At 57.1% G+C, this 17,400-nt stretch overlaps 1 protein-coding gene across 4 annotated transcripts in view; it reads left to right on the forward strand.

Annotated features, from left to right (window-relative positions):
• Positions 1-13,362, forward strand: part of LOC128829192 (alpha-2-macroglobulin-like protein 1) — a 106,006-nt gene extending 92,644 nt beyond the window's left edge. For 3 of the 4 annotated variants that reach the window (XM_054014472.1, XM_054014469.1, XM_054014470.1), the window contains 10 exons: positions 48-122; positions 733-889; positions 7,413-7,624; positions 8,404-8,619; positions 8,770-8,894; positions 9,319-9,409; positions 9,834-9,902; positions 10,353-10,455; positions 11,160-11,201; positions 11,539-13,362. In XM_054014472.1, coding sequence (XP_053870447.1) covers positions 48-122; positions 733-889; positions 7,413-7,624; positions 8,404-8,619; positions 8,770-8,894; positions 9,319-9,409; positions 9,834-9,902; positions 10,353-10,455; positions 11,160-11,201; positions 11,539-11,573 — 1,125 coding nt within the window. In that variant the 3' untranslated portion in view covers positions 11,574-13,362. The remainder of the gene's footprint in view (positions 1-47; positions 123-732; positions 890-7,412; positions 7,625-8,403; positions 8,620-8,769; positions 8,895-9,318; positions 9,410-9,833; positions 9,903-10,352; positions 10,456-11,159; positions 11,202-11,538) is intronic. The other variant, XM_054014471.1, reaches the window with a different exon arrangement.
• The last annotated feature ends 4,038 nt before the right edge of the window (positions 13,363-17,400 follow it).

Consider the following 17,400-nt stretch of genomic DNA (forward strand, 5'->3'; position numbering starts at 1 on the left):
CCCGTAGCTCGGTCTGAGCCGACTCCCGGTGTCTCCATCCTCCTCAGGGCGGTGTGATGGATGAGCTCTCTCTCTCGGCTTACATCACGGCGGCACTGCTGGAGCTGGGGCAGCCGCTCACGGTGAGGCCAAGCCCGGCTGTCCCAGGGGAGGGGCTGGCAGGATTCGGGGGGGGTCAGGGTGCGGTGGGGGGAAATGGAGAGGTGGGTTGGTGGGGGGAGGGGAAGTTGACAGGTCGGGGGGGTTGGTACCAAGTCGTGCGTCAGGGAGTTGTGGGGCGCAGCGGGGAGGTGGGTTGGTGGGGGGAGGGGACGTTGACAGGTCACTGGGGGGTTGGTACGAAGGCGGGGGTCAGGGAGTTGTGGGGCGGAGCGGGGAGGTGGGTTGGTGGGGGGAGGGGAAGTTGACAGGTCGGGGGGGGTTGGTACCAAGGCAGGGGTCAGGGTGCTGTGGGGAGTTGGGCTGGGGTCAGGGTCGGAGGAAGATTCAGCAGGTTGGGGAGGGGCTGGGCTGTTTCGGTGTCTAGCACTCGGGGGAGGGGGTCTGGCGAGGCTTGTGGGGCGCAGGGTGTGGGTGGCCGTGGAGGATGGTTCCGGGGAGGTGACGACAGGCTGGCGGGAGGGGGTATTTGTGCCCCATGGGGTGGTTGCTGGGGACACACCCAGGCGCGGGGGGTCTCCTCTGGCCGGCTCAACCTGACGGGGAGTCTGTTCGGTGTCTCCCCTGTCCCAGGACCCCATGGTGACCAGGGCCCTCCAGTGTCTCCAGGAGTCGAGCACCAGCGACCTCTACACGCAGGCGCTGCTGGCCTACGCCTTCGGGCTGGCGGGGAGAACTGAGCTGCGGGACACCCTTCTGCAGCGCCTGGCCCAGCACAGCGTCAGCGCCGGTACCGGCAGCACCTCGCTCTAGTGCTCTCCTCACTTCTGGCCTCTGGACACAGGGCAGGGCCAGCTGCCCCCCACGGCCCTGCCCCCCAGGTGCGCCCTGCCCCGGGGCCTCCTCAGCCTGGCAGGGGAGCTGTGTCTCCGTGGCCCAGTCAGTCCATGGTCTCTGCTGAGGCTGCCAGCGAGGGGCCCACGCGCTGGGCTCTGTCGTGGGGACACTTCTCACCTCAGAGCTGGAGTGAGATCGTCCTGCCATTTCCCAGGGCCCAGCACATGGAGCGAAGGGGGACGAGGCTGGGTTGCTGCCGGCCTGGGGGGATCGGAGCTGAGAACCTAGGGGGCAAAGCCCCATGTCCCAACCCAGCCATCTAACGCGCCCGGGGCCAGGAGCGTGATGGGTCCAGTGGGCTCAGAGTCCATGGGGCAGGGCCTTGCATAGGCAGCTCCCAAGGGGAACAGGCCGTAACCGAGCCCTGGGGAGATGCCGGAGGACCCCAGCCCCCATCCTGTGTTGGGGACATCCCAGCTGGAGAGTCCCTGCCAGAGGCTTCTCGGCTTGACCAGGCTAATACTGGGAGGGGAACAGGCTGCACTGAGCCGGGGCCGGCTAGGCCCTGCTGTCTCTGGGAGAGGGGGTTGTACAGGGAAGTAGGTCTCTGGGTGCCCCCTGGTCTGCACCATGTGCCCCCCATAGACCCCTGGGAGGCTGCCTGTCCCCCAGCTCCAATTCCCCTAGCCTTTCCCTGCACAGATGCTCTTGGGTTTGTGCCACTCCCAGCCCAGCCCCGGTGTGAGTGATCCAGCCTGGGGCCAGCTCCCCATAGGGCGGGAGGTCCCATGGGAGTCCTGAGGCCCACTGGGAGCGCGGCTGGGGACGCAGGAGGTGGCGCTGCCCCATGTCGGTGCTGAGCTGAAGGAGCCCTCGGCATGAGGCCAGGGGGCGCTGGGAGTCCCAGGTTGGGTCCCTCACACTTGTCATGAACACGCCCCAGTGATCTCTGTGTGTCTCCTCGGCTCCATTCGAGCTCAGACTCAGCTGTGCCTGGAGCTGAGGCCTGGCGCGGTCGGTTCCTGACGGGCCCTGGGGAGACGTCCCCCCACAGAGAGGGGCCACCTGTGTGGTCTGGGCGGCTCTGTCGTATCTCGGCTCAGGTGAAAAGTCCCTTCTCTCCGAGCCTGGCGCGGCGGCTGCAGCTGGTCTGTGCCCGCGAGTTGTGTGAGTCGCCTCCTGCCCTGCCCCGAGGCGGGTAAGAAGTGCTGGGAGCAGCACGTGGCTCCTGCCCCAGGGAGGGGAGAGGTGGGGGCTCTGCTACTGGGGGCACCGAGGGGCCACTAGGCACTGGGGTGAAACAGCCCTTGGGTAACAGGACCTGTCTCCGAGGTCACAAAGACCTCATGGAGGGGGTGTTTACCAGGCATCAGTGCCATCCATGCCCTTCACCTGGGTCATGCTCCCCTCTTGCCCCCAGCCCCGGGGCCCCTCATTCTGTCAGGGGCTCTCTGTCCCCCTCTAGCAGTGGTGGCACAAGGCATAAGCAGACTAAGCAATTGCTTAGGGCCCCAAGTAGCTCATGGGGCGCCCAGTTTGGTATTTCCCCCCAAACCCGTTCATCTAATGTAACGTGGCCTGTTTACCAGGGTGTCGGTTTCGGGGGGGGGGTTGGGATTGTGATGGGTTGGACCCCGCTTCTGGGATACCACCTGATGTACTGGGATTTCACTGAGGGCTTGTCTACACTGGCAATTAACAGCGCCGCCGCGTTCTCACTCAGGGGTGTGGGAAAACACGCCCTGATCACAGCAAGTTGCAGCGCTGTAAAGCGGCAGTGTAGACAGTGCCCCGGCGCGGGGAGCTGCGCCCCTCGTGGAGGTGGGTTTTTAGAGCGCTGGGAGAGGAGCACACAAGGCACGTTAAAGCACTGCTGCAGTAGCCCTTTAGCGTTGCCAGTGTAGACTAGTCCTGAGCCTCTCCTGCTCCACCAGCCAGGGTTCCCTCCGTGCGGTGCTGAATTAGGCGCTCCGGCCTCTTGCAGCACACACAGGTAGGGCCACACCCCGCTGCGGACACAGACTGACGTCAGCTCTGTGTGTGATGACTCCCCCAGCACTCACGTGCACACCCCTTTGGGAGATAAACCCAGAATAATACTGTCTTGCGCTGTATAGAAAAATCTGCACAGCGCAAGCTCATAAAAATCCGCCCTCTTCCTCAGTGTGAAGAGAGATGTGCCTGACTTCCTGCCCCTCCCCCCAGTTCGAAAGTGTACAAACTGGGTTAGATTATAAACGAGAAATAAGTTTATTACCTACAAAAAGGTGAATGTTAAGGGAATATAAGAGAGAACAGCCAGAACAAAGCAGATTACTGAACAAATAAAACAAAGTGCACAAGCTAAACTCAATATACTTATTGAGTATTACTAAATGTTATTTTAGGCAGGTTGCAAAGTATCTGTGGTTCAGAGTTCCAGTTATATTTCTTTTCGGACTGGACCCCTGTCTCAGTCTGGACTCCCCGCTTGCCTGCCCTCCAGGCGGCTTTAGCAGTCTTTCTTCTTGGGCAGACAGGCCATGGAGAGGAGCCCCCCATTTGCCTTCCTCCCCACCCTTAACTAGCATTTACATAAGGTGGGAATCCTTTGTTTCCCAGACTTGCCCCCCCTTCCCTTCCAGTGGAAAGTTACAAGAAGTCCCAGGTAATGTTTAGTATCAGGTGACAAGACCACCTGACCTAGCAGTGTCACAGTTACATCCCTGGACACTTCCCAGGAGGGAGAGAGATTAGTATCCTCGTGGTCTTGTTGTTCCTTCGTGACAGCCCATCAAATCTGATGGCTTGTCCTCGGTGGGTGTCTTCCCAATACACACCCACTTGTAATGGTTACATAGTCCATATGGAACCAGACTGCTGGCACTAAACATTAAAAAGGTTGTAGAGCAGTTTTTAAACTAGGAGATGGGGGAAAGCCAACTGCTGCAGAGGAGCATGTGGATCGGACAGAGACTTCTCTTAGGGGAGAGTCTAATGATAGAGAATCTCCAGGTTATAGTCAGGAGCAGAGGATGGAGGAGGATAATGTAAGGGTCAGATCAGATGATAAACATTCACATAGAAAAGAATCTAACACATCAGAATAGGGCAGACAAATAAACAGTGACAAGTTTTTAAAGTTCTTGTACACAAATGCTAGAAGTCTAAATAATAAGCTGGGTGAACTAGAGTGCCTCGTGATAAAGGAGGATATTGATATAATAGGCATCACAGAAACCTGGTGGACTGAGAGCAATCAATGGGACACAATCATTCTGGGGTACAAAATATATCGGAAGGACAGAACAAGTCGTGCAGGGGGGACATGGAGGGAGTGACACTATATGTGAAAGAAACTGTAGAATCAAATGAAGTAAAAATCTTAAATGAATAGTGGGGGATTTCAATTATCCCCATATTGACTGGGAACATTTCACTTCAGGACGAAATGCAGAGATAAAATTTCTCGATACTTTAAATGACTGCTTCATGGAGCAGCTCGTATGGGAACCCACAAGGGGAGAAGCAACTCTAGATTTAGCCCTGAGTGGAGCGCAGGAGCTGGTCCAAGAGGTAACTATAACAGGACCGCTTGGAAATAGTGACCATAATACAATAGCATTCAACATCCCTGTGGTGGGAAGAACATCTCGACAGCCCAACACTGTGGCATTTAATTTCAAAAGGGGGAACTATGCAAAAATGAGGGGGTTAGTTAAACAGAAGTTAAAAAGTACAGTGACTAAAATGAAATCCCTGCAAGCTGCATGGGCGCTTTTTAAAGACACCATAATAGAGGCCCAACTTCAATGTATACCCCAAATTAAGAAACACAGTAAAAGAACTAAAAAAGAGCCACCGTGGCTTAACAACCATGTAAAAGAAGCAGTGAGAGATAAAAAGACTTCCTTTAAAAAGTGGAAGTCAGATCCTAGTGAGGCAAATAGAAAGGAGCATAAACGCTGCCAGATTAAGTGCAAGAATGTAATAAGAAAAGCCAAAGAGGAGTTTGAAGAACGGCTAGCCAAAAACTCCAAAGGTAATAACAAAATGTTTTTTAAGTATATCAGAAGCAGGAAGCCTGCTAAACAACCAGTGGGGCCCCTGGACGATCGAGATACAAAAGGAGCGCTTAAAGACGATAAAGTCATTGCGGAGAAACTAAATGAATTCTTTGCTTCAGTCTTCACGGCTGAGGATGTTAGGGAGATTCCCAAACCTGAGCTGGCTTTTGTAGGTGACAAATCTGAGGAATTGTCACAGATTGAGGTGTCACTAGAGGAGGTTTTGGAATTAATTGATAAACTTAACATTAACAAGTCACTGGGACCAGATGGCATTCACCCAAGAGTTCTGAAAGAACTCAAATGTGAAGTTGCGGAACTGTTAACTAAGGTTTGTAACCTGTCCTTTAAATCGGCTTCTGTACCCAATGACTGGAAGTTAGCTAATGTAACGCCAATATTTAAAAAGGGCTCTAGAGGTGATCCCGGCAATTACAGACCGGTAAGTCTAACGTCAGTACCGGGCAAGTTAGTCGAAACAATAGTTAAGAATAAAATTGTCAGACACATAGAAAAACATAAACTGTTGAGCAATAGTCAACATGGTTTCTGTAAAGGGAAATCGTGTCTTACTAATCTATTAGAGTTCTTTGAAGGGGTCAACAAACATGTGGACAAGGGGGATCCAGTGGACATAGTGTACTTAGATTTCCAGAAAGCCTTTGACAAGGTCCCTCACCAAAGGCTCTTACGTAAATTAAGTTGTCATGGGATAAAAGGGAAGGTCCTTTCATGGATTGAGAACTGGTTAAAAGACTGGGAACAAAGGGTAGGAATTAATGGTAAATTCTCAGAAGGAAGAGGGGTATCTAGTGGTGTTCCCCAAGGGTCAGTCCTCAGACCAATCCTATTCAACTTATTTATAAATGATCTGGAGAAAGGGGTAAACAGTGAGGTGGCAAAGTTTGCAGATGATACTAAACTGCTCAAGATAGTTAAGACCAAAGCAGACTGTGATGAACTTCAAAAAGATCTCACAAAACGAAGTGATTGGGCAACAAAATGGCAAATGAAATTTAATGTGGATAAATGTAAAGTAATGCACGTTGGAAAAAATAACCCCAACTATACATACAATATGATGGGGGCTAATTTAGCTACAACAAGACAGGAAAAAGATCTTGGAGTCATTGTGGATAGTTCTCTGAAGATGTCAGCGCAGTGTGCAGAGGCGGTCAAAAAAGCAAACAGAATGTTAGGGATCATTAAAAAGTGGATAGAGAATAAGACTGAGAATATATTATTGCCCTTATATAAATCGATGGTACGCCCACATCTCGAATACTGTGTACAGCTGTGGTCTCCTCCTCTAGAAAAAGATATACTGGCACTAGAAAAGGTTCAGAAAGGGGCAACTAAAATGATTAGGGGTTTGGAACGGGTCCCTTATGAGGAGAGATTAAAGAGGCTAGGACTCTTCAGCTTGGAAAAGAGGAGACTAAGGGGGGATATGATAGAGGTATATAAAATCATGAGTGATGTGGAGAAAGTGGATAAGGAAAAGTTATTTACTTATTCCCATAATACAAGAACTAGGGGTCACCAAATGATATTAATAGGCAGCAGGTTTAAAACAAATACAAGGAAGTTCTTCTTCACGCAGCGCGCAGTCAACTTGTGGAACTCCTTACCTGAGGAGGTTGTGAAGGCTAGGACTATAACAGCATTTAAAAGAGAACTGGATAAATTCATGGTGGTTAAGTCCATTAATGGCTATTAGCCAAGATGGGTAAGGAATGGTGTCCCTAGCCTTTGTTTGTCAGAGGATGGAGATGGATGGCAGGAGAGGAGAGAGATCACTTATATGCCTAACTTTAGATACAGAGATGATACATGCATACAGATTGGATAATCACATTGAGTAAATCAGAACCTTTCCAATGATATCTCACATGAGCCATCTTGCGTAACGTGTATCTCAGTGATGTCAGATTCATCTCATAAGCATATTTTCATAAAGAATATGGAGTGCAACGTCACAGGGCTATTTTTTGGGTTGGGGCTATAATGCAGCTAATATTTGTAATGGGCTGGTGGGGGGAGGGATATTCTTGCTTAGGGATCCCATTGGGTAGCACCACCTTTGCCCCCGAGCGGCTGCACCACATAGGTTTCGGGGTCACTTGCAGCCAGTGACCCACCGGGGCTGGATTTTTAGCTCAGGCAGCAGAGGCTCAGGGGTTTTGAGACAGACATGCAGGGTTCAGTCCCTGCAGACGACCCACCAGGGGTTTCGTGTCACACTTGTGTAGCCCTCCTGTGCGCTGTGAATCAGCTGCCGTGTCCTGCCCCAGAGGTGGCTGCATTCAGTGGGGAGCAGGAGTCCCTCTGGCCTGGGAAGCCCCTGGGGCCCCTTTGGAAAGCAAACAGGTGACCCACTGTGTTGTAACTGCAGCCGTGGGGCTGCCCTTCCCTCGACCCCTCTCTTAGGGGAACAGCTCCATTGGCAGAGGAAGGTGAAGGCCCTGCCCAGCCCCTACGGGAACCAGGCCCCATCGGCAGAGGTGGAGATGACGGCTTATGTGCTCCTGGCCTATCTCTCCCTTCCCAACGTGTCTGCTGCCGACATGACGACCGCCGCCCGGATCGTCCGCTGGCTCAGCAAGCAGCAGAACCTCTATGTGGGCTTCATCTCCACACAGGTAACACCCCTGCCCTCGGGGCAAACCAGCGCTGGGGCCCTGGTGGAGGAAGGGGCTGTGATGAACTGGGAATGTTCTTAATGTGTTCTTTGAATGCTGACTGGGGAGTGTTAGCCTGGGAAGGTTGCAGGGGAATTTGTCTGGGACGGTCTGCATTGGGGATGGGAGACTGTTCTTGAGGGAAGATACCTGAGCAGGTAACCTGAGAACCCAGGAGGGGAATTGGAGGCCAGGTAACACCTCTGCCCAGGAAACTGGACAAAGGCTGGGGGAGGAGCCGGCGGGAGGTTGAGTGAGACGGCTGGAGGGAGTTTCAGTTTGGAGCTGGCTGGGAAAATGGAGGGGAGCCCGGATGGGGCTCTGACCTCTCAACGGGACTCTGGCCTCCCTGGGGCCCCCAAAGAGGGACCTATCTGAAGAGTCCTGTTGTCTGTACCTTCAAGACCTGTCTTGGACTGTGTTCCTGTCATCTAAATAAACCTTCTGTTTTACTGGCTGGCTGAGAGTCATGGTGAATTGCAGGAAGCCTGGGGTGCAGGGCCTTGTCTCCCTCACACTCCGTGACAGGGGCCAGGAGCCCTGCCGGGGCTGCATCTCCACATCTGAGCCGAGGACCTTCCTGGGAGAAGGAGTCCTTTGTGCAGAGCCCTCTGCCCTCAGGGGCTGGGAGCCGGGCTCTCGGTGTCAGCGTCCCGGCAGGTCCCGATCCTGCTGCAGTGAGTCTGAGCCGGGCTCCTCTCCCCAGAGCGTGACAGCAGTTCGGTGACTCTCCTCCCCAGGACACGGTGGTGGCCCTGCAGGCCCTGGCCAAATATGCAGCCCTGACGTACAGCGCGAGTGGGGCTGTGTCGGTGACGGTGAGCTCCCAGGCCGGGGCCCGGCAGCAATTCCACGTGGAGAACGCCAACCGGCTGGTGCTGCAGCGAGCGGCCCTGCAGGAGATCCCCGGGCAGTACACAGTGCGGGCCAGCGGCAAGGGCTGTGTTTTTGTGCAGGTGAGTGTAGGAGCCTCTGGGGACCAGCTGGCCCAGCGGTGACTGGCTGTGCCCTTGCCCTGCCCCACGGCGCCTGGCTCTGGGCCCAGGCTCTGATCTGTGGTAGCGGAGGCAGCAGGCTCTGCCCCAACCCTCTTGCTTGTCTCCCAGCTGACTCTGCGCTACAACGTGCCACCCCCAAAGAGCGCCGCGACCTTTGACCTGCGGGTGGAGACGGAGCCGAAGGAGTGCACCGAGAGCGCCAGATCCCTCTTCAGCCTCGTGCTGCACACCCGGTACGAGCCCCAGCCCCCCACCGGGTCCGGGGGCAGGGACAGGCCCCAGGCAGCGGGGAAATGGCTGGGGCAGAACCGCCCCACTGCCGGGCCGGGGTGGAGCAGGAATCGATCGCCGGGGGAGCCATCCCACCACAGGGCTCGGGGCAGAGGCAGGGGCCCTTGGAATGTGCCAGGGACTAAAGGGCTGGTCCCGGGGCTGATCTAATGGACAGTCGACTCCCAAGGAGCTCCTGGGGCCGGGGCCCCTTGCTGGGGAGCTCAGGGCTGTCCAGGGGCTAGCGGGGCTCACAGCCCAGAGCAGGCAGAGGGCATTAGAGACGCCTGCAGGGCCGAGAAGACGGGAGGCCTCCCCGCCCCCTCCATCCCCCTGGGGTCTGTATCCAGGGCAAACCCCGACCTCAGCGCACGCCTCCTGTTGCAGATACAGCGGGGAGCGCCCAGCCTCCAACATGGCCATCATCGAGGCCAAGCTGCCGTCCGGCTACACCCCTGTCAAGAGGTCCCTGCGGCTGGTGAGCTTCCTAGGGAGGAGAAAAGGCCGGGCCAGTCACACAGCATGAAACCAGGGGCTGATCCATGGGGGAGAGCCCAGACCCCCAGGAGAGCACAGATTGCAGCTCTGACCCCCAGGGCGAGCTCCCCCTGCAGAGCTCTGCCCCCTGCAGTGGGGCACTGTGCAGCCCTGGGTCTCCCATCCAGTCACTGAGCAGGTCCTGACCCTGCTTAGCTCCCCCTACAACACAACGCCCATGTCTAGACTCCCACCCCTCCCCCAGCAGACACCCAGTGATCAGCTGTGACTGACATGGGGGGTGACAGCCAGGCCCCTTGGCCACGGGGGCGTTTGGTGCCCCATGTTCCAGCCCCCAGCAGAGCAGTGACTCCAGCCCCAGCCCCTCCATTCCTGGCTCAGCCGTTTCCTCCCTCTGCTCCTAGCTGGAGAAGCAGCCTTTGGTGAAGAGGCTGGAGGTGCAGAACGACCAGGTCACGCTCTATCTGGACCATGTGAGTGCGGGCAGCTCGGGGCTCTGGGGGCCTGGTGTGAACGGGGAGGGTGTGTCCTGTCCTCGCTCCACCCCCATTACAGTTGCTCTTGTGGGCTTTGTGTCACACTCCCGGCGTGGGGTCACTGATATCTCCCCTGGTTCCAAGTGACCCGTTTCCATAAAGGACGAGGAGATGGGACCAGACTCAGCCAAACCCCAGGGAGGGCCGTGAACGGAGCGACGGGGAGCTCAGGGTTGGGGGGACTGGAGCTGGGCCCTGAGTGTGATGAAAGGGGCTCACATTTTGCAGGGGGCTGGAACAGGGATTCGTGGGGAGCATTTTCTCACTGCTCCAGGCCTCAGGGGCAGGGGGAAGCGGCTGGGCCAGGCCGAGCCTCGGGGAGGAGGGGGTTCGAGCTGCCAGTGCAGACATTCAGCCCAGGCGCTCGCTCTGTCGCTCTCTCGGTAGCTGACAAAGGAGGCGTCGAGTTTCACCTTCTCCCTGGAGCAGGATTTCCCTGTGAAGAATCTCAGAGCAGCCCCAGTGAGACTGTACGATTACTACAAGACGAGTGAGTCCCGCCCGGGATCCACCACCTTTACAGCCACTCTCCTGGGCTCTGTGGCACAGTCAGTGCCTGGGTAGAGGGTGGTGCCATTGCAATCCCCCCTGCTCCGTGTCACCCGTGTCCATGGCTGATCTCGGCCCCGTGCTCGGGCCTGGCCCAGCACTTGGGCAGAGACTGGCAGCCGACCAGCCGTGGGCCTGCGGGGGTCAAGCTGGAGACACCTGCTGGGGGCGTGTTCCCGGGCTTGATCTGTGGAGTCGGCTCACCTGGCGGGACACGGCAGCCATGTGCTCGTCGGGCTTGTGGGGCGCATGGGGCTGGTGTAACTGGAGCCGTCCCAGCAGGAATGGCCAGAGCAGGTGTGGCCCTCCTCTCCAGGGCCCCCCACATTTCCCCTGCAATGCAGTTCCTTAGACTCCCCCAGAATCCTGTGTGCTGGGCCAGGAGATGGCAGGACGGTTTCCCTGGTGCCTGGAGGGGCGAGTGATGGAGCCCGTTTGACTTACTTGGAGATGGGGGATGGGAGAGAGCGCACAGCCCCACTCAGTCAGCTGGGGGCAACCTCCCACTCCCTTCTAGGGGACAGACCTACAGCAGGGATCCCCTGGGGCTGGGGTAACAGACTCTGCCTGTGTGGGATTAGGGGGAGGAGTTCTCATCCCCCCACTGGGTCTCTCCTCCATTCCTTACATCCCTTGCTGTTACAGGTGAACACACAGAGGCTGAGTATAGTGCCCCCTGCAGCTCAGGTAGGTGTGATGCACCCACACACAACTCCAGTGCCCACAACTTTATGGGTCGGGGGAGTCCATGGGCCGGAGAGGTCTGTGTGTGTTGTAGACGGCAAAGGAGGGGGAGATGGGAGCATGGAACCCACCAGGACCATGTGTGTGGGGGGAGAGACATCTGTGGGGAAGGGTCTCTGTGGGGCACAAGGGAATCTGTCTTGAGGGTGGGGGGTGACTTTGAGGGGAGAATCTTTGTGGGGTTGGGAGAGTTCTGGGGGGCCATGTCCACAGGTGTCTGCTGGGTGTGTGGGGGGGTGATATTGATCCCATCTCAGGGGATGTTTGTGTTTGTTTAAAGCCCCTGATGCCGACACGATGGAAAATTCCCACTGAAGCCCCTGCCCCTGCTGGGCAGCCCCCTCCCCTCCCGAGAGCGCCGCGCCGGCAGCCGACACCCCAGGATCTGGGGGGCACGGACAGGCCTCGTCTCAGCTGCTGCTTCCCGGACCCTCTGCCCTACCCCATGGCCCTGGGCTGGAAGGAGGCTGCAGCCCCGCGGTCGAGACACGGACTCTTAGCGCCTTCTTCGGCCAACGCCTCCCCGCTCACTCTGGAAACATCCCACCTGCTCCTGTGACAAGTCACCACAGAAATGAGGGGGACGGAGGGAGATTAGCGCAAAAACGAATGGACACTTTGGGCAGGGTCAGTTCCCCCGCTGCCCCTGCAGACAGCGCCTCCCCCCTGCAGACAGCTCCCCCCGCTGAGTCAGTGTCAGGGACCAGCCCACCTAGGACCAACTGCTGGCCTGCTCCCTAACTGCACTGCTAGCCCAGATTGGAATGGACAGAGCACCCACGGCCCCTGCCTGGCTCACCGTCTTTTGTGTCAGCACCTGGTGACCGCCCCCTCCTTTGCCCCCCCGCAGTAGCTTTTGCAACCCTTTTCCTTTCACCCATGCAGCGAGTTAGTAGTTCTCAGCCTCAGCTGCATGGTCCCAAAGAGCAGCGCTTGCGGTCCCATCCCCGATTGTATGTCACGCTACGGAAGTGGTCGCTCCGTTTGTCTCTAGCCCCACAGAGGGGCTTTCGGAAGCTGTGGTTTATGCCAGTTCACCTTTGCTGAGAGAATCCAGAAGCGAGGAGGATCCAGGAGAGAGTAAGGCCAGAATTTCCAGGCCAACATCCCAACACGGGGCCGGATTTCTCAGCGGTCAGCATGCCAGGTGCAGGTTGGGTGCTGAGCTCTTTAGCAAACCTGTCCCCCAGCCAGGGGAGGAAGGCAAGGGGGTGGAGTCCAGGAGTTTGGAGGCAAAGGGGATATAAGGTCCTGGCTTGTCCCCAGCCCATGGAGGAGCCGCTGCCACGCCCAGCATCTTTTTTCAGGCCATTTTATTTCCCAAACATGAGCAAAACCAACAAAACAAATCCTCAGGGATTTCCTCCTTTGCCTCTCAGTCCCTCCTGCTTCAGGGCCTTTGGCAGGATTCTTCTGTGCTCCTCTGACAGAGCATCACCTCCCAGGGCGTTTCCCCCAGCACCTTCCCACTGCCTCCTGCTCCATGAGCATGCCCTGTCCTTGCTGCCAGCCTGGCTGTCCATAGCCCCAGGTGCTGCCCCGCTCTTTTGATTGGCCACATTGGGAGCCCCTGTTCTAGCAAGGGGAGCTGGACCGGCTTCATTTGAAGAGCCAGCTACCCAGGGACAGGGGAGTAGATGGGGAGGTAGCCACAGGGGGACAGAGGGAAGGCGTCTGAGCTTAGAGGAAGCAGTCGCCTAGTTGATGGAAAGGAGCCAGAAGAGAGTGATTTTGAAGTTGAGAGTGAGAGACGGTGCAAAGGCATAGGTGGTGTGTGCACCCCCACCCCGTTTGGGGAGCCTAGCCGCCTGCCCCGCCTCTTTTGCCCAAGGCCCCATCCCCACTCTGCCCCTTCTACGCTATCGCAGGCCATCACACCCCTACTCCGGCACACTTCTGGGCTGCCTACAAACCCCCAGCCATATTTCGGACACATGATTTCATCACCCATGTAACTTCAATGGACTCCCCCTCCCCGCAGTCATGTCATTGTTTCTAGGTGTATGATTACACCGGAGTCGCAGGAAGACACTATAAGGTTCTTCTTTTTAACATCCCAGCACATTTTGGCAAGAGTGAGCGAGTTCCTAGTAAAACTTAAAGCTGAAAAGTTTGTTTCGCTGTTTGCTTCCCCGTCGCCATGTTGAATTCCAGGTGGGGCGGAAGGGCACCAAGGTGCTGGCGTGCAAACCGCCATTAGCAGATACATGCTGCTAGCCTACTCTTGTCGTTACTTTTGCATTGGCACATAAACCAGAAATCCCTCCCATTCCTGTATTAGTAGCTACAAACATGGAGCCAGAAACTTACCCGGCGCCGGAGCGAGTTCTGCCTCTCCCATTTCTGCCGCTGTTTCCCCAGCTGGCTGGTCCTGTGTGCTCCTCCGAGTACAGCCCCAAAGCCTCATCGGGGACTGGTGTCATCATCAGAGTCACGTCAGCGGCCTGATCTAGCCACTGCTGCCTCAGATGCTGATTCTGGGGTCAGCAGGTCTCCAGCTGTCACCACTGACAGCTTCATGCTCGGTGTAGTACCCAGCACTGAGAGACTGAGGCCAAAAGGGACCATGCTGATCATCTAGTCCAGCGGTCTCCAGCTGTGGGTTGGGACCCCAAAATGGGTCGTGACTCCATTTTAATGGGGTTGCCAGGGCTGCCATTAGACTTGCTGGGGCCAGGGGCTGAAGCCCGAGCCCCACCACCTGGGGCCGAAGGTGATGGGGCTAAGGGTGGGGCTAAAGTTATAGGCCCCCTGCTTGGGGCTAAAGCCCTTGGGCTTCTGCTTTGGCCCCCCACCCTGGGCGGTAGGGCTCAGGCCTCAGTCCCCCCTCCTGGAGTCATGTAGTAATTTTTCTTGTCAGAAGGGGGTCACAATGCAATGATGTTTGAGACCCCTTAATCTACTCTGTCCTCCTGCACACGGCAGGCCCCAGAACCTCACCCACCCACCTTTGGCTGAGTTACCTAAGTCCTCAAATCTTCATTTAAGTTACAGAGAATCCACCATTTACTCTGCTTCAAACCACTAAGTGTCCCACACTGCAAAGGAAGGTGAAATCTCCCCAGGGTCTCTGCCAGTCTGACCTGAGGGAAAATTCCTTCCCAATCTCAAATATAGCCATCAATTAGACGCTGAGCATATGGTCAAGACCCACTAGCCAGACAGGTGGAAAAGAATTTACTGTAGTTCTTCTTCGAGTGCTTGCTCATATCCATTCCATTAGGTGTGTGCGCGCCGCGTGCACGATCGTCGGAAGATTTTCTACCCTAGCAACACCGGCGGGTCGGCTGTGGAGTCCCCTAGAGTGGCGCCTTCATGGCGCTGAATATATACCCCAGCCGACCCGGCGCCCCCTCAGTTCCTTCTTACCGCCCCTGACGGTCGTTGGAACTGTGGAGCGCTGCTTAGCTGTTCTCCACTCTCCCTAGCTTAGTTTGTTGTATCACAGTGATAGTTATAGTTATAGTTCTAGTGTTTATAGTTAAATAGTTAAATAGTTTAAAAGTTGTTTTAGTTGTTCTAAGTAGTTCAGGGGATTAAGGGGGTCGTCTCCCCCTTTCTCCCCCGGCCGCGGGGCCGGGCTCATGCCCAACGCTCCCGGCTTCAAGCAGTGCGCCTCCTGCGCTAAGCCTATGCCCACGAGCGACCCGCACGACTCCTGTCTGAAGTGCCTGGGAGAGTCCCATCAAACAGATAAGTGCAAGATCTGTAAGGCCTTCAGACCAAGGACCAAGAAGGAGCGGGACTTTCGGCTCCGGCAACTCCTGATGGAGGCGGCACTTAGTCCGGACGCTCCATCTACAAGTCAGGCCCCGGCACCTAGCACCTCGGTGCGCAGTGCCCCGGCGGCACCGGCTATGACGACCACGCGAGTGGCGTCAGACAAGCCTCCCCGGCACCGGACCTCGTCGGCACCGCAAGCAGTGCCTCGGCGCCGGTCATTATCCCCGGGGCATAAAAAAGCCCATAAGACGGGGACATCCGTGCCGAAGACGCCGGCTCCCCCAGTGCCGGGGGTAGAGCCGCGTCCGCCGGTGGAGCACCGGAAACAGGTGCCTCCAGCACCGTCGACTCCGGCGCCGAGGCCATTGAGTCCGGTACAGATAGCGTCTCCACCGAGACCGGCGGTGATACAGTGCCTCCCGTCGACTCCAGAGACCTTCGCGGCGGCGAGAGACTTAATAGCTCTCACGGAGCCGGCACCGCCTCAACCACCGGCACCGACTGCACCGTTGATTCGCCCGGTCCAGTCGAGGGGGAAACCTGCCTTGATGCGCCCTCCATCGCAAGGGCTGGAACCTCGGCACCGATCCAGGTCCCGAAGCAGGTCCCCACGCCGCTCGCAGTCCCGGCACCGAATATCGCCTCGGCACCGGTCGTACTCGCGGCCAAGATCTTCTTCGCGGCACCGCTCTACGTCTCGGCACCGATATGATCGTCGGCACCGATCAACGTCGAGACGTAGTTCTCGGCACCGCTACGGTCGACGCTCGACGTCGAGAGGCCGCTCCCGGCACCGGGCATACTCCAGGTCCTCGTCGAGGTCCAGATCCGGCTCCCGGCACCGACGAGGTCATCGGCACCGATCGCGGTCCCGGCACCGTTCGCCGGCACCGCGCAGAGATAGATCATCTCCGGACCGGTACCGTGCGGCACCACAGCACACGGGGATCGTTTCATCTCTCTCGGCACCGCCATGGCCGTCAAGATCGGTGTCTCGCTCCTCGGAGGACCTGTCGAGATCGGCATACCCCCCTCAAGGGCAAGCCGAGGAACGGAACTTGGGCCATTGGCAGGAGTTGGCAGAGGACCACTCCCATGGACCATCTCACTGGTCATTTTGGACCCCGTGGGCGTACCACCAGGAGCAAGGGGCTCCAATACCATCGACCTCTCGCTCGGGTCACTCGGTTAGAAGGGCCCCAGAATCCACCATCTCTCGACCTCCGCCAGGGGGCATGGAGGCTTCCGTGTCCACGCCACCTGACACCATAGACCCGAGTACAGGTGATGCTCCGGCCCAAGAGCAGGGGGATCAGGACCCCCCGTTGGATCCAGTACCACCGGAGGCGTCTTCCTCCTCCTCCCCGGATGAGGCAGTGGCGGGCACTTCATGTACGGGTCCCCCTCCGATAGATCTTCGGGCTCACCAGGATCTCCTGCGTAGGATGGCCCGTAATATGGACCTGCAGGCGGAGGAGATAGTGGAAGTACAGGACCCTATCGTGAACATCCTCGGAGCGGATGCCCCATCGAGGGTGGCGCTACCCCTGATCCGCACGATACAAACCAATGCGGATACGATATGGCAAACTCCTGCCTCTATCCCACCCACAGCGAGAGGGGTGGAAAGGAAGTACTTTGTCCCGTCTAAGGACTACGGGTACTTGTATACCCACCCCCAACCGTGTTCACTGGTGGTGGCATCAGTGAACGCACGAGAGCGCCACGGCCAGCAGGCTGCAGCGCCTAAATCAAAAGAGGCTAAGCGGCTCGATTTGTTTGGCCGTAAGGTTTACTCAGCCGGAGGGCTGCAACTTAGAGCGGCGAACCAACAGGCGCTATTGAGCCGTTACAATTTTAACTCCTGGAACTCTATGGGGAAGTTTAAGGAGTTGATTCCCCAAGAGTCCAGGGAAGAGTTTGGAGCCATGGTAGAGGAGGGTAAGAAGGTGGCTCGGACCTCCTTGCAGGCCTCCTTGGACATAGCAGACTCAGCTGCGAGGACCCTGGCTTCGGGTATCGCTATGCGGAGGATCTCCTGGCTTCAGGTTTCGGGTTTGCCTCCGGAGCTGCAGCAAACCCTACAGGATCTGCCCTTTGAGGGACATGGATTGTTCTCGGACAAGACGGACTCTCGTCTGCAGAGCCTCAAGGACTCGAGAACAATCATGCGCTCCCTGGGGATGCATGTTGTGGGCCCTCAGCGCAGACCATTTAGGCCGCAGCCTCAGCGCTTCTACCCCCCCCCCCGCCTCGTCAGAGACAGGACTCGACCCGGAGGCGAGGGCGAGGTGGTAGAAGAAGGTGGGCCGGCCCTCAACCCGGCCAGAACCAGGGGCCACCTAGACCACCTTCAGGCCCCAGGCAGAACTTTTGAAGGTGCGGTCGAGGACGGCGCCCCAGTCATCCCCCAGGATCC

Source organism: Malaclemys terrapin, chromosome 25 (assembly GCF_027887155.1).
Source record: "Malaclemys terrapin pileata isolate rMalTer1 chromosome 25, rMalTer1.hap1, whole genome shotgun sequence".
Lineage (NCBI taxonomy): Eukaryota > Metazoa > Chordata > Testudines > Emydidae > Malaclemys > Malaclemys terrapin.